This window comes from Pseudocercospora fijiensis (genome assembly GCF_000340215.1).
Source record: "Pseudocercospora fijiensis CIRAD86 unplaced genomic scaffold MYCFIscaffold_2, whole genome shotgun sequence".
Taxonomy (NCBI): domain Eukaryota; kingdom Fungi; phylum Ascomycota; class Dothideomycetes; order Mycosphaerellales; family Mycosphaerellaceae; genus Pseudocercospora; species Pseudocercospora fijiensis.
In genome coordinates this window covers 1,293,014-1,307,915 of record NW_006921533.1, presented here as the reverse complement: position 1 = coordinate 1,307,915, position 14,902 = coordinate 1,293,014, and the positions used below count along the sequence as shown (strand labels likewise).

The 14,902-nt window shown below is 52.9% G+C and overlaps 7 protein-coding genes across 7 annotated transcripts; 2 read left to right on the top strand and 5 right to left on the bottom strand.

The window, feature by feature from the left end:
• Positions 1 to 429: 429 nt before the first annotated feature.
• Positions 430 to 2,200, top strand: MYCFIDRAFT_186088 (uncharacterized protein; the record flags this gene model as incomplete). Its single annotated transcript, XM_007924886.1, has 2 exons — positions 430 to 490; positions 765 to 2,200. 2 exons carry the CDS (start codon positions 430 to 432, stop codon positions 2,198 to 2,200), a joined length of 1,497 nt encoding a protein of 498 aa, XP_007923077.1.
• Positions 2,201 to 2,414: 214 nt separating this feature from the next.
• On the bottom strand, positions 2,415 to 3,578 carry MYCFIDRAFT_99132 (glycoside hydrolase family 5 protein; the record flags this gene model as incomplete). The annotated part of the gene is made up of 1 exon (XM_007924885.1): positions 2,415 to 3,578. A coding segment is annotated over one exon (1,164 nt), but the record flags the coding sequence as incomplete, so codon positions are not given.
• Positions 3,579 to 4,434: 856 nt separating this feature from the next.
• MYCFIDRAFT_41323 (uncharacterized protein) lies at positions 4,435 to 6,066 on the bottom strand (the record flags this gene model as incomplete). The annotated part of the gene is made up of 1 exon (XM_007924282.1): positions 4,435 to 6,066. One exon carries the CDS (start codon positions 6,064 to 6,066, stop codon positions 4,435 to 4,437), a length of 1,632 nt encoding a protein of 543 aa, XP_007922473.1.
• A 458-nt stretch (positions 6,067 to 6,524) lies between these two features.
• On the top strand, positions 6,525 to 7,038 carry MYCFIDRAFT_171405 (uncharacterized protein; the record flags this gene model as incomplete). Its single annotated transcript, XM_007924884.1, has 6 exons — positions 6,525 to 6,549; positions 6,586 to 6,629; positions 6,670 to 6,717; positions 6,742 to 6,794; positions 6,826 to 6,919; positions 6,958 to 7,038. The coding sequence occupies 6 exons, from the start codon at positions 6,525 to 6,527 to the stop codon at positions 7,036 to 7,038; spliced, it is 345 nt and encodes a 114-aa protein (XP_007923075.1).
• Positions 7,039 to 7,061: 23 nt separating this feature from the next.
• MYCFIDRAFT_40870 (uncharacterized protein) lies at positions 7,062 to 7,604 on the bottom strand (the record flags this gene model as incomplete). Its single annotated transcript, XM_007924257.1, has 1 exon — positions 7,062 to 7,604. One exon carries the CDS (start codon positions 7,602 to 7,604, stop codon positions 7,062 to 7,064), a length of 543 nt encoding a protein of 180 aa, XP_007922448.1.
• Positions 7,605 to 7,756: 152 nt separating this feature from the next.
• On the bottom strand, positions 7,757 to 8,643 carry MYCFIDRAFT_186086 (uncharacterized protein; the record flags this gene model as incomplete). Its single annotated transcript, XM_007924883.1, has 2 exons — positions 7,757 to 8,140; positions 8,200 to 8,643. The coding sequence occupies 2 exons, from the start codon at positions 8,641 to 8,643 to the stop codon at positions 7,757 to 7,759; spliced, it is 828 nt and encodes a 275-aa protein (XP_007923074.1).
• Positions 8,644 to 10,184: 1,541 nt separating this feature from the next.
• On the bottom strand, positions 10,185 to 11,443 carry MYCFIDRAFT_88546 (uncharacterized protein). The gene is made up of 3 exons (XM_007924882.1): positions 11,035 to 11,443; positions 10,880 to 10,980; positions 10,185 to 10,826 (listed from the first exon to the last, which is right to left on the bottom strand). Exons 1-3 carry the CDS (start codon positions 11,293 to 11,295, stop codon positions 10,676 to 10,678), a joined length of 513 nt encoding a protein of 170 aa, XP_007923073.1. The 5' UTR covers positions 11,296 to 11,443; the 3' UTR covers positions 10,185 to 10,675.
• Positions 11,444 to 14,902: the final 3,459 nt, after the last annotated feature.

Sequence of the window (14,902 nt, the reverse complement as noted above, 5' to 3'; positions counted from 1 at the left end):
GTGCATCGGAGGCGAGGCGCGAATGATGTCTCTGATATCTCATACCACGAGGCTCAGCATTGAGATGCTCAAGGCCATTCGGCTGCCGGCGCCAATCCTCGGTAAAATACCCACCACACAGCGGAAAAGATGTTGCAAATCCGCGAGGCGAGGCGAATCGACGGCGAACATCTCAACCTCGCCGCCACCAACAGTGAAAGAGGCGAGTGAAGGGAGGCAAACCGGCGCACATACCAGAAAAGCCGAAGACAGAGCCTTTGTTTTGCCCGATCTCGCCCAACACTTTGTACCCCTTCAACCAATGACTGTGCTACCTCAGTCCTTCTCAATGGCTTAGCGACCTCGGCGCGCGATGGAATGCGTTTTGGCCTCCTGTGCAGCGCGCTATACTGATAATGATGGGCATGCCGCCGACGGAATCCTGGCACCATGTACCTCTCTCTGCTGTTGAGGCCTTGCACAGCAGAATTTCGGGCGTCATTGCCGTTTGGTAGGTTCGTTGTAGAGCCTGAGTCAGATCTTTCATCCTCACTTAAATACTCGCTTCTTCTTAATTTAGTCCTCTCGCTGGTCTGGAGTGAATGCAAATTCATCCATGCGGCTCACGATGGCAGAACGCAGAGAGAAGCAGCACCCCACTGAGGCAGTCGAAGAAGATCTTGAAATCAAGCCCGAATCCGAGAAGGACGATTCACATTCAGAACACAGCCTGCATGGTGGATACAGCAACGAAAAGTCAAATGAAACCAATGACTCCGAGACAGACCTGGAAAGCCAAAGACCAAGCCTCAACCTGCAACACACCAGATCACACATATCAACTCATGATCCAGACCCAGCATCCGGGCAAGATGCACACTTTGAAGCTGGAGACGAGATCTACAACCGCTTCTCGAAATGGCGCAAGATCAGTATCGTGGCGATACTCAGCTTTTCCTCCTTCCTGGCACCCATCTCCTCGACGTCAATCCTAGCCGCTTCTCCCGAAGTCGTAGCGACTTACAACACTACGGGAAACATCTTCAACATCTCCAACGCCTTGTACATGCTTTTCATGGGACTCTCACCCTTAGTATGGGGACCTCTAGGACAGACATATGGCCGGAAGTGGACTCTAGCCTGTGCATCGATTACATTTACAGCATTCAGCATTGGATCTGCACTGGCCCCAAACCTTGCAAGCTACTTCGTCTTCCGCTGCCTGACAGCTTTCCAAGGCACAGCCTTCCTCATCATCGGCGGCACAGCAATAGGAGACATCTACCGACCCGTCGAGCGCGGAACAGCATATAGCTGGTTCATGAGTGGGACACTCATCGGCCCAGCCTTTGGCCCCTTCATCGGCGGCATAATCGTCACCTTCGTAACCTGGCGCGAAATCTTCTGGTTACAAACCGCCCTCGCCGGTCTAAGCAGCATCCTAATCATCGCCTTCCTCCCAGAAACAATCCACCGCAAACGCTCAGACGACCTAAAAAACCTCCCCCGAAAAGCACGCGCCAAGAAACTCTGGACTTGGATAAATCCAGCACGCATCGTCATCCTCTTCCGCTACCCAAACCTCTTCATCATCGCCATCGCAAGCAGCAGTCTCGTCTGGAACATGTACTCCCTCCTCACGCCCATCCGCTACGTCCTGAATCCACGTTTCCACCTCTCTTCACCCCTCCAATCAGGCCTCTTCTACATAGCCCCAGGCTGCGGATACCTCACCGGAACCTTCTTCGGAGGCCGCTGGGCCGACGCGGTGGTGAAACGCAACATAAAGAAACGCGGCCAAAGAATCGCCGAAGACCGCCTCCATTCTTGTTTACCGGCGATGGGAATCGTGATACCCGCATGCATGATTGTATATGGATGGTCGATTGAGAAGGAAGTCGGAGGTATACCTTTACCAGTTATTGTCATGTTTCTGCAAGGCGTGGCGCAACTTTTTTGTTTTCCGAGTTTGAATACTTATTGTTTGGATGTGATGCAGTCGAGGAGTTCGGAGGTTGTGGCGGGGAATTATTTTGTTAGGTATCTTTTTGCTGCGGCGGGTTCGGCGGCTGTGTTGCCGATTGTTGAGGCGATTGGGGTGGGTTGGTTTTCGACGATTTCTGCGCTGTTTGTTTTGGTTGGGGCGTTGGGGACTTGGGCTACTGCTGTTTGGGGAGCGGGATGGAGGGAGAAGATTGATGGGGGAAAGGTGGTGGGTTAATGAGGGAGACTTGGTTGGAAAGCATTTGCATGTGATACGCGTGGCGTTGAGGTTGGGCTTGAGATACCCCAAGATGTCGAGTGGAATACATAGCACTGGCCATCTTACATTCGGCTAATATAATCAGAAGAGTGATGGATGCTATCATACATTGTGCAATCTAGATTGAGCCATTTCCATCCTGCTGCAAGAATAATGCACCTCCATTCTGATTCTGAGGCATCAGCTTCTGGAGGCTTTTGAGTCGGTAATCACCAACAACCGTTTCCCAATCATCGTGCAACAATCCATAGGTTTCGTTATCGTAGCCTTCCGGCTTTCGTGGATTGAGAGCCCAATATCCCCAATCCGCATCCGTTTCATTCAAGATCCGCATCGAATTCTCCCAATAGTGGTAGTCGTGGTCATTGCCGCTATGAGGTGCCCCAAATTCACCGACCCAGACAGGAGCGGTGTTCTCTTCGATAAGATACGCCCAATTCTTGCGCATATCTGCTGCGAAAGACGGATAGGGGCGCTTGCCATACGGCACACTAGGGATTGATCCCCAGCCCGACCACGAGTAGATATGGCTGCTATACACTACGCGATTCGGGATCGAGAGCTTCACTGGCCTGTTCTTGGCCCCTGAGCAGTCGTTCGCGGATGATATGCCTTCGACGAACATCAACCAGTTTGGCTGAATCGCAAGCAATGCTTCGCTCGCTTTCTCGGAAGCGCTTGCGAACATGGACCATGTCATCGTGCCCCATAGACCACGTGGCTCGTTGCGTAAGTCAGCCCCGATCACAAATGGGTTGTGAACGAAAGGCGCCATCACTGTTCGCCAATGGTCGATCCAGGTCGCAGTCGTCTGCTTGATCTTGCAGAACGGTCCGTAGTGGTCGTTTTTCCAGCTCGAATCGCACAAGTTCATGCCGTCGCACCAATGAGCATTCGTGATGTGGTTGTTGGGTATCACGATCAAGCCCGCGTCAGTCATCGACTTCACGCACGCGTTGAAGACTTCCAGCGCTCGTGGTCCTTTTGGGGGATCGGTGGCCCGTTGCCCGTTCGTACGATTGAGGTCATACCTGTCTAGCAAGTCCAGGTTGGCAGAAATATACTCTGGGGGGATGATGGGGTTCTCAATGACCATCTGATCGGAGTAGGGGAAGCGAACGGAATTGAAGCCCATGCGCTTGATCGTCGCAGCGATCTCGTCTCTGTGCCGGAAGTCAAGGCCACCGGCAACGAAGTAGACGTCGCTGGCGCCATACCAGTTCACGGATGCTAGCTTCACCCTCTGGCCGTTGGCGTCCACGATGTGCCTGCCCGCTGTCCTGAGAGGTGGTGCAAACCACGGCTTCGTCGTCGTTGTCACATTCTTGACGGGTGGATTGAGAACGAAGTGCACTGGCAATGCGACTCCTGATGGCAGTAGCAGTAAGCAGAGGATAACGACAAAGGTCAGAGCAACGATCGCCGCGAGTAGTCTCGTTCTGCGAACCATAGCTCCTGCCGTCCTGCGGCGTGAAGGGGTTCAGTGAATGTTGACGATGGATAAGGCTGAGAGGGCAGCTTCACGTCCGATCGTCTAACACCAACCACCCCAGTCTCGAAATCGCCCTCGTCCTGTAATCGATCGCCGACGGCGTAAGCTCACGTGTAGGAGGAGAGAGACGTCCACGGTATTTGTCTCGTGCGGACTGCGAGATGCCGGCTCCCGGGCGATAGTCAGCACCAGTCAGCGCCAGCTAGAGCCTGTAGGAGCGCAAGCACCGGCGGAAGAGGCGGACGCTGCCATCATCGGATTTTGGGGCCGGTGGAATAAATCTGCCATTGGAGCAGAGCAAGAGCTGAGAGCTGGTGAATGAGGATACATGTTGCCATGTTGGTGCCTGAATTCTGAATTCTGATGGTATCCTTGGCGTGGTGAGGGAGAGGAGAGACATCGGGCCGAGCCGAGCCTTCTCTTTGCATCGGAATGGCGCACGCACCTTGCTATTACGAATCACGATTCTTCACCGTACGCAAAGTCCTGAATCGGGAGATGTCACGTGACCAACGCGCATGGAAACATGCCCTCACTCACTTCACTTCACCAAGCATGAGCGATTTTGGGATCATACGCTATCTTTTGACATCGTCGCTCTTACGAATCGCGATTGATAGTGAGCGCTTCCGACTGTGCTCCCCACTGGTGGTCGCCTCCACACTGGCATCTTTTGCGACGCCACCTTTCTCGTCAGCCGTTACTCCGCCTGTTCCTTGCTTTGCTCAATGTCTTGGGCCGAGTTCGCCACGCCACTCTTGTCCTGGTCTACGCCGACCTTTTCCTCCTTTCGAACCAAACCCTTATCTCTTATGAGTGCCGATAGAAGGAAGGCAATGGCAGCGACTGGCAGACAACAAATGAACACCGCTCTGCTAGCAGCTGCATAGGCATCCGCAATCGCCTCTTGGTCAGAAATGCTGTAGTTGCCAAGATTCGGGACAGCAAATGTGCTACTTGCTACGGAATGCAGCCTCGAAGGCAAAGAGCCCTTGAGAACATTTGCCAGGATCGCAGAAGAAACTGCAAGACCAACGGCACCTCCAGAGCTGCGAAGGAAGTTTCGATTCGAGGTCACTACTGCCCTCTGAGCCTTGGGGCAATGAGCCTGGAGAGCAACGAGTGTGGGCTGGAAAGTACATCCAGTGCCCGCGCCGATGAGGACGAGGAAGAACGAGACGAGGCCAATGTGGATGTTTCGGTCAGCCATCATCAGCAGCCCAGATCCAAGAGTCCAAATTCCAAATCCAAACCAGATTACCTCACCATACCGCCCAACTTTTGAGATGTACAGACCGGCAGAGACCGAGAAAATCGACTGTGTTACTACCATTGGCAGCTGTAAACATGCCGCAGTCAATGCGCTTTTACCGCGCACGTTCTGGAAGTACAACGGGACAAAATACAGATAGCTGTAATAGGCCAAGCCGAGCATGAAACTTTGTCCGAGCATGGCCGACACGGATACTTTTCTGAACATCCCCAGTGGCATCATGGGTAGCTTTGCGAACCTCCACTCAATCAAAAGAAAGAGGACGAGGCATACTCCTCCAACAGTCAGCATCGCGATGACCAGCGGAGAGTCCCAAGGTGTGTCGGCACGCCCTCCGGAAGAGATGGGGATCAGAAGCAGGATGACCGCTGCTGTGCCGAAGAACAAGCCCAGAAAGTCAATCTTCGCCACTGTCTCTTTCAAGTTCAGTTTCGGCATATTCGATGGTAGCCACCTCCAGCTCGCCGCGAATGCCAGCAGACATGCCGGCGCAAGCATGTAGAACAGTCCTCGCCATGTCAAGTTCGTAGCGAACGCAGATGCAATGATCGGTCCAACCGCATTACCTGCTCCGACCATCGATCCTAGGATACCCTGGTATTTCCCTCGTTCTTGTAATGTCACCACATCGCTGACGATCATCATCGACAGCGAGGCAATACCACCGTTCGCCACTCCTGCCAGACCGCGGAAAATATACAACATCGTGCTGTTGACGCTCAAGCCACATGCCAAGTCGCTGAGGGAGAGCAAAATCAAAGCAGAAAGTATGACTCTCTTCCGGCCGAACAGGTCAGATAGTCTCCCGTATAAGACTTGAAAGACGGTATTTGCGATGAGGGCTGACGTTCCTGCCCAGGAGATCGAAGACTCTGCGTTGAGATCTTTGGCTATCGATGGTAAGAGTACTCCTATACCGTTCTGGTCCAGGAAGCAGACGAGAAGTGATGAAGCCATGATCGAAAAGACCAGAATGAGTTCTTTCTTCGGAAGTAGATTTGTCTGATCATGTAACTGTGCTTCGGCCTGAGCCTGCTTTTCCTTCCGGTCGCCGGTCATTGTCGAGTTGAAATAAGCTCAAGACGATCCGCATGCACTCTTGAATAATCGAGGTCGTACTAAGATTAAAAAAAAACTCCTCCACCACTCCAGACGATCGTCGGCAGGCCAGAGAAATATTCGGTGAGCCAAGACGCTTAAGCGAGCGGGATAGGCGTTCGTATGATCATATTCCAGTTAGATGCTTCCTGCGAGTAATCCAAGCAGGAAAAAAAAAGTCCGAAGAGGCCGATGAGTGGAAAGGAAATGGCAATGCAAATGCAAATCCGATGAGGTGTACTTACATATATCGACGGTAGACTCCCTCCTTCCTGCACTTCGGCAGTCTTACCGCTTCCTCCACTCTCGCGTATGTAACCCATTATGCATGTAGTTGTAGTAGGCCATGCAAGGAGGACGGGAGGGAGGAAGCGTAGCGGATTCCTCAAAATCGGCATTTTTCCGTTCCGCCACAACAAATGAACGGACTCGAAGTAGACGCATGTCAAACTAGCGAATGAGACTACGAGCACACGTGAGATCAACGCAAGTGTCGCAATGGTAATGCTCAAAAGAAAACCCCCGTGCTAGTTAGGTTATGGGAGTTGGGTGCCGAAATCCGAGGTTTTGCCTGCACACGATCGATGCCCGGAGAATAGATCCGAAACCGGCGTGTTGAGTGGTTCTTAACTCCAGCTCAAATCCGTGCGATGTAGGATGTGTTCAGAATGGATTGATTGGAGGCGCATGTGATAAAAGGCAGGTTGAGCAGGCAGGAAGCGGTGATGGTGGTGCAGGTGCGGGCGGGAGAAGTAATGAGATAGGCCAATTGCGCAAGCCGACATGTTGGCCGCGGTGTTGTTTCCATAGAGAGGTTGCATGTAGATTTACTTGTCGAGGACAATGGCTGAGTTGTTCGCAATGCCAAAAGTTTGTCCGCGTCTGGGTTTCAATCTGTCTCGAGACAAGGTTCGATACACTCCTTGCACTTGAAGTCTCTTTGTAGTCAATTGCCGTTACTTGGCGACTGCGACCTCTGCTCTCAACGGTGCCCAGTAAACATCAGACTCTCTAATCACAACATCATCGAGGCCTTCAACAGGTCCAATAATGTCGATATCTCTCTGACTTCTAACCAAAACATCTCGGCACGGCATAGACATCGTCATATTCTCATCATTGCCTGCGCCAGTCAATGCGGCCAGTTGCGTTTCGGCCGCTGCATATACAATGCGTCCTATGTTGGCCCAGTAACAGGTTGATGTGCACATTGCACAAGGCTCCCAAGTGCTGTACAACGTGCATGTCCATAGATATTCTTGCTTATAGTGTGTAGAGGCAAGTCTCGCCAGGCTGGATTCTGCGTGATGGACGTGATCGATGGACTGGTGGGAGAGCAATACGGTCTCGTTATCAGGTCCAACTAGTGCGGCAGAGAAAGGCCTCTTGCCCATTGTGAGTGCTCGCCGTTGAACGACCAAGCATGCTTCGATTCCGGCTCTGATCTGCTTGACATCTGGTCTTGGAGGTCTTGCAGGGAAGATGGAGCTTGTTGGCATGGTACGTTGTACTAGTGGTGCACTTTATTCGAAGGTGTCGTTGCGAGCACGCGGAATGAGGAAGATCGTGTAGTCGGACAAGCCTGGAGCTTTCAATCATGGAATTAGCATGATACCGGCAATGGCGGCGAGCTCCGCTGTGGATTTCCTTTTCAGGCCTCTGTAGGCGCAACTTCTACGACAATCTTGCCCTTTGCTCTGCCAGTCTTCAGTTTAGTAAAAGCCTTTGGAGCTTCTTCGAAAGTGAACTTCTCGTCAATGATCGTCTTCACCTTTCCTTCTTGCATCCACGTTGCAATTTGTGCAAGGTCTTCGGTCTTTGGCTCTAAGAAGAAACCCTGCAACTTGCGCTTGCCGCCTCCTAGAAAGCCTGGCCAGATGCGTGTTGTGATAGCTTCCCAGAGGAATTTGAAGGACAGGAGAGCGCCAACAGAAACATAGATAGCACCCGGTCTTGTGTACTCGTGGCATTTCCAGAAAAGTCCCATGTTTGCCCCGACGTTGTCTACAACGTGGTCATATTTTCGACCACTGGACTTCAGCGTATTTGGCACATCGTTCTTCTTGTAGTCGATGTCGAGCAAGTCGTGGTGACATAGCATCCTTTCGCTTTTGCGATCTGGATGCCGTACACGCCTGTGCCGCCGGATCCACCATTGATGAAGACATTGCTACCTTCTTTGGTGTAAGGCACGATGGTTTGGTATGCTGAAAGGCCGGCCGCGCAAACACCCGAAGCATCAATAGGTGAGATGCCTGCAGGAACGGGAACTACTGTTTTCGGCGATGCGGTTGCATACTCTGCGAGTGCACCCCCAGCGATACCAGGGCCCACGGCCCCAAAGACTACCTGTCCTGGTTGTAGTTTGGAGCCATCTGCCGGCTGCACCATTTTGCCCGCGAAGTCTATCACAGGAGTGGGTGGCTTCTTGATGAACAACGTGAAGAAAGGAAGCTCAACTGGCTTGTAGTCTACTGGATCTAAAATGACAGTGGTAGTCAGCGAATGTGTGTTCGGGTATGAGAGCCCTTGGTACATACTGAGCGCGGCAGCAATAACTTGGACTAGAATAGGTGTTGATCAGGCTTTGGCTTGAGCATTGGCACGTCTGGATTGAGCTTGAGATTTTTCTCCAGACCACCTGAAGCTGATGTGAACTGCCATGCTCGGAAGCTTGCAGGCGGAGAGGATGTCATGGCTGCGGTCTCTGCGAGTGATCGGCGGCTGCTGCTGCTGCTGCTGAGAAGTGAGTGGCAGTTGATCAGGTCAAGAATGTGCAGTATGAGAGATATCTGGCGTCTTGTTTACTTGTGCATTCCAAGGCGGCACGAATATCTGCAAACAGCTCTAGTTTCAGTGCACAGACTACTCGCTTAGCTAGCCAATGGTTCCTTCCCTACCCACGCCACGGTACCTCTGTGAACAGTGAGAAATAATGTGACCTGTCGCACCTCATGCCCATTTCGACCACGCCGAGGCACTCTATCTGGAGCTATGTCGCCGTACCGCAGGACTTCTGGAAAGCCGTGCCCTACAGAATGGAAGGAGTCTCTCCCACACGAGGAGCCATGTGTATTATTATGGGCATCTGCACGTTTCACCAGCATTTGGATACTTTGGCGATCGACGGCTGGAGAACTACGATTGACATGCATGGCACCATACCAAGGAGCTGGAAAGTCTAGACTTCCTGACACCGATGACTAGTGCACTGCCTACTACTAGTTGCTTTGCTTGGGCTCAAGCAGACCACTTTGCATACTCTCACATCCGAGCCGCCTTCTTGACAGCCACAATCCATTTCATGCGCCTGAAGCAAGCTCTGGCAGGATATATACCCGTATCTAGTAGTAAAAGCCAATTATACCGACATCTAAACATCCGCAAAGCTCGGCATAACCGATAAAGCGCTGCTTCTCTTAAGCCTTAGAGGAAGTCTCTGTCTTCGAAAAAGAGGAGAATACTTAAAGACTATTACTACTTAACTAAAGACCGAGGATACTACTTACGAAGAGTAGCAATAGAAAAGGCAAGTTAGTTCGCGTTTGCACTTTCGTATTAAGCACTGTATCCTCAGATTATTATAGCTTCTACTCTACTCTTGCTTAGTCTATTTAGACTTGCCTCTACTATACTACTTTAAACTAGATTAATATCTATAAACTAAATTACGGATATATAATAGAAAGCGCTTAATACTAGCGTCGGTAGCAGGCTATTTATAGCGACCCTATACGCGAAGCCTTGCTACAGTTTCTACAATGGCGTGATGTCGAGGTTTTGGGGGGGGGGGGCGATTGCGTAGGATAGGGGGGATGCTAGGTATGCGTGTTATCCGAGTATTTTTTAATAATAAGGCCCAGAGGGATGGCCCGGATGGGGAAGATGGCGTTGTTGAGATAGATTTGATGGAAGTATATCGTTGTCTGCATTTTAGCCTTAATCCGATCGATGGGTCGTGTGCAAGTTGGCAGTGCAACTGTGCTGTGCTGTTCACGATCCTTGGGAAAATTGTAAATCTTGGCATCGCGGGCTTCCTGGCAACTTCTGCCGAGAAAAGGTGTTGGCTTGAGACAGATGCATACAAACCTCCTCCCTCCCTTCCTTCTTCAAAGAAGTGATGAGTCTTACATTTGATCTATCTTGATGATAATGAGGTAGGACAGACCTGCCAGTCTTACATACAAAAATTTATACATTACAAAGTTTCTGCGTTTCGTGGTGGTTGTGTAGTAGTAAGTAGTAGTAGCTGCAAGAATAGCCGTGGCCCCAAACCCCTATATGGATGGAGCGAGTAGTACCTGGAAGCTTTCAATACTGCCGTGATTCTCATTCGGGGTCAATATGTGAAAAAAAGGCAAAATCCTGCGCAGAGCCGCTTGAGGTGCGGCAAGGTTGATGCTGGCATTGGCTGGGGTTCCAAGATGCCCCCAATTTCTGGATCCATGCCAAACTTCGGTCCAGGGAGGTCCATTATCCCTGAAGGCCAATCGTTTGTCCCAGATGCGGCTTTCATCGGTGTGCTCCCCAACGCCGGCGACAATTATGCGTTGTCTAGGTAGGGTAGGTACTATGCCATGGTTGCGTAGATGGGTAGGAGAATGGGGTCGAGCGATTGTGTGCCCACCAGCTTGCCATAGACTGTGTTGAATTTCACGTTCGATTCGCTAATATCGGCTCGTCCGAAAACCGTCACGCGGTCGTAGGGAGGGTCGCCAACGCTGTGAGGATCAATCAGTACGTGAATTTGAATCATGGCATTATTCCCTCTTACGCTGGGTCGTTGAACATATGTTGAAGATCAATTGTGAACTTCCTGATGTCCTGGAGGGGTTTGTCAAAATGCCATGCGAAAGTTGAATTGTCACACTGGAACTGTCATTACTGGTAAGCGTGGCGCGAGAATGCGGTAGAATGAGGGAAGCGTACTGCGTGGCCTCCTTGTGGGTATAGCGGGCTACCATGCGGCCATGTTCCACTGCAATTGGCCACAGCATTGGAGAGCGGGTCTGGATTGTATGCGGTGAAATTGAAAGTTGTGTTTGCGGCAACGTCGTCGACTATGGTGAGGTTGAGAATCTGGAGAGGTGGATTTGTGGCTTGTGCCGCTCGATCGAAAATGAGCGGTTGTGCCGTGACTGATGTCGAAGCCAGGAGCGTCAGGCCGGCAATAGCTGCTACGAGTCGCATGATGGTGTATCCTGAGATTTAATGTGTAGTCGTATGCATGAGGGAGGGTGACTTTATCGAAGCAAGCTGGAAGATGCGTCGCTTTTCTATGCAGTAGTACGTAACGGGGATGGAGCGAGGGATGAAGGAGCGTATTACGTGTCGGTAGGGTCAAGTGAGTGAAGTAAGGTCGACAGTAGTAGAAGAAGAGACGGCGTTGGAGCTGCGACCAGGATGACGTCCAGTGATGTTGCAAGGCGAGACAGGACAGCACGACGTTGAAGTCTGAGGCAATAGGCAATGCACGGCGCTGCTGATGAAAGACGAAAGAGGGATTGGGAGATGTTAGGAAGATATCGAGGCAGAATGGAAAGAAGCTACGAACAGTGGGAGTGAACAGGGAATGGCTGGCACTGCACCGAGAACACGGGTCTTGGCAATGGTAATGCAACTTTGGAGAGAGCAGAGAGAGCAGGAGGACTGGAATGCCAAGCGGCACGTAAAGTCTGTTTGATTGGTGCAGGAGATTGAGCGAAGTTACCATGTTGGTCGGCTCGGGGGCGGTGACGTTGTTTTGGATGATGGCATGGCATTGCTCGAGCGCATCGTCGTGGGACCATGGTGATAGTAGCAGTCGCCAATGAATGGGCCATGGCACGTCTGTCCGAGCGAGCACAGGAGTGGTGTGGAAGGGTCGCCGGAGGGAGGTGCGAGTGCGACAGAAAGGGGACTCTCGCACTCGTACGCCGTACGGAGCTCTTCTCCTCGCCTCACCAACAACAAAGACCTGGCAGTAGCCGTTCTATTTTTACCCATAGCACCGTACGGGCCGAAGGCGTGTCTGGTCGTGCTTGCAGCAGGGTCATTATTATTATTAACTTACGCTGCTGCTGATGATGATCGCGGCTTGCTGCGAAACCGTCATCCGACGTCGTGCTGGGCGTGGAACACGAAGCGCTGGAGGCATTGTCATTCGCCATTCGCTTCCAGACCTCCAGCTCTGCTCTGCCAGTCTGCCTACAGCCGCTGAGGCACGCGGGCGGCAGAGCACCGAGCTGGCCGCCGACGCATCGCATGGCATCGCATTGCATCGTGCATGGCATCGCATCACGCCCTCCGTCTGCGCGCGTCTCACCATGCATAGCTTTATACCCTTATTAGTCCTCCTCACTACTTCCCAGTGTAACTGTGCGCGCGCGCGTCTCACCATAGCTTTATACCCTTAGTCCTACGCGCACTTGTGGCGGACGTCGTTCTCTGCGCTGCGCTGCGCTGCGCTGCGCTGCGCACGCGTTTCTGCCCCGACGTTTGTTCTATCTATGTCTCCCTCCTGGCCACGGGGCATCGAACGAGCCTTACGCTTGGACCGCTCTGCCTTCGCAGCAGCAGTGCCTATTGCGCTGCCGCAGTCGTGCTGCGCTGTCGGAGCAGATGCGTTCGCTGTTCTTCTCCCACAAGCCCGGCCGCAAGAGTCAGCACCATTCGTGGTTGGAAAGCCAGCATCCAGGTACGTCCGCACTCGACATCCCTGTCGACTTCGCATCCTGATGTCGCAGACGTTATTATCATTCTTGACACGCCCACTTTTGGCATTATTTGCGGCCTGACAGCAGACTGACACACAGCCTTGGCAGACCTGCCGCTGCCGCTGCCGCTGCCGCTGCCTCTGTCGCCGGCAACCAGAACCGCCAGTCCTCGCTCACGCTCCTTGAACCGATCGGCTAGCGTCCACGAACGCGCAACTGGGAGCACCACAGCACCAAGCTCTGCCTCTAATCGTCAACCCGGAGGTACTTATTAGCTTCTCGCAGCGTTGTCCTACCATCGCCTATCCCTACGCTAACAGCGCATTGGAAGATCGTCGCTCTATCGCCTTCGCCTTCCCGCCTGATTTCTCCTCCCCTAATCCCACCCACACCACGACCAATACCCACACGCCCACCTTTCACTCTCCCGACGACGTACGAGCTCCGCCATCGCCCACTCTCGCCGCCCCCGCTGGACGAGGTTTGTCGCGCTCGCGGACAGTAGTGCGCAGAGCAGCGAATAGCGCTGGCACCACCACTGGCACGCGCTGTTTCAGCATTGAAGCCGGCAGCAGCAACCATCTCCTCCCCGAAACGTCCCCGCCTCAGCAGTGGTCGCCGAACTTCACGCAGCTGCCCACCCCCAACGAGCAAGCCGAACTCTCCTTCCCCGTTGACGATCGCGGGGCGTCGATGAGCGCACACAACAACCCAGCGAAGACTTCGTCCGACTCCGGACAACAAACAGCCCTGGATCGCTGGTCGCAGCGCCGGCTGCAGAGGCTGAATACCGAGCACGTATTTCGCGAGCAGCGTCAGGGCGGCCAGGGCGTCTTAAGTCCTCCGCCCATCGAAGCCAGCCACGAGCAGGCACACCAGTTGGGCCACCAAAACACTGCCAGCGCCAGCTCCAACCAGTACCCAAATGCGTCTGCACAGCCACACCCATCCTTGCACCATCATCAACCTCAGCCGCAACAAGGCAGCTATCAGGCCTCTCGCACCGCCCCAGGAAACCCGTCGTCGAACGCAGGCCTAGCTCTCCACACCTCTTCGTCCCCCAGACCAAACGATTATCCCCACGACCAGCAGCAGCACCAGCAGTACTCGCCGCCCGAAACCGGCAGCTACCAGACCGAGCCCAGCCGTCCGGCATTGAACCAATCTCGCAGCTTTTCGCAGCAAAGCGGCGACTCGTCGTCCATGTCGAACAATGGCGCCCTGCCCGCTCCCAAGGCAGTGAGAAACGGCAACCGGCAGAGCGTTCACAACGCCATGCAGTCGCAGTCACGTGAAGGATCAACCGCGAACCAGGGAGGTCAAGTGCCAGCCTTCAGTGCCTCAGTCGTTCCCCCCACCAGCCAAGGCCAGCCATACAAAGGCAACGGCGGCCAGACCACCCAGCAACAGCAGCATACTGATGTGGGGAGAGCGACGCCCCAGCCCTTGCAGACTACCGGCGATGAGATGACCGATGATGAGGTCGCACAGCTTGTCAAGGATCACAAGGAACTGCGTACGTATCTGCTCAGAAGATCGCCACGACTGGAGACTAATGCTGCTGCAGGCGAGAAATACACAAAAGTCAAGAAATACTACTTCGAGAAAGAAGACCAGGTCAAACAGCTTCAAAACAGCCTTGCACACCAGCGTCTATCACAATCACGAACGTCCCTAGACGACAGCGAATACACCACCAGATTCAACCGACTCGACGGTCTAATTGCACAGCTTGCTTTCAGCATACGAAAAAGCTGGAAGAGCATACCGCCCTGGCTGGTGAACTCAGTGAACAAAGATGCTGTCGCTACAGGCAAACAGGAGATGACTGCAGCCGGCAGAGCATTCATCTCAAGCTGGCTGGTGGAGGAGGTATTCGACAAGTGCTTCCATCCAGATCTTGACCCTAGGCTTTCGGCCGAACTTAAGACGGTCCAGCGGAACATTCGAAAGTACGCCCCCGCGTCACAGACTGCGGAGGAAGAAGAATTCCTTACCTCAAAGATCGTGAACTGGAGATTGGCTACTCTCGAGGGCCTGCAAGAAGCATTGAGATCACCATCTTGCCCGGAAAACCGGCAGCGACTCACGGACATGCTCAA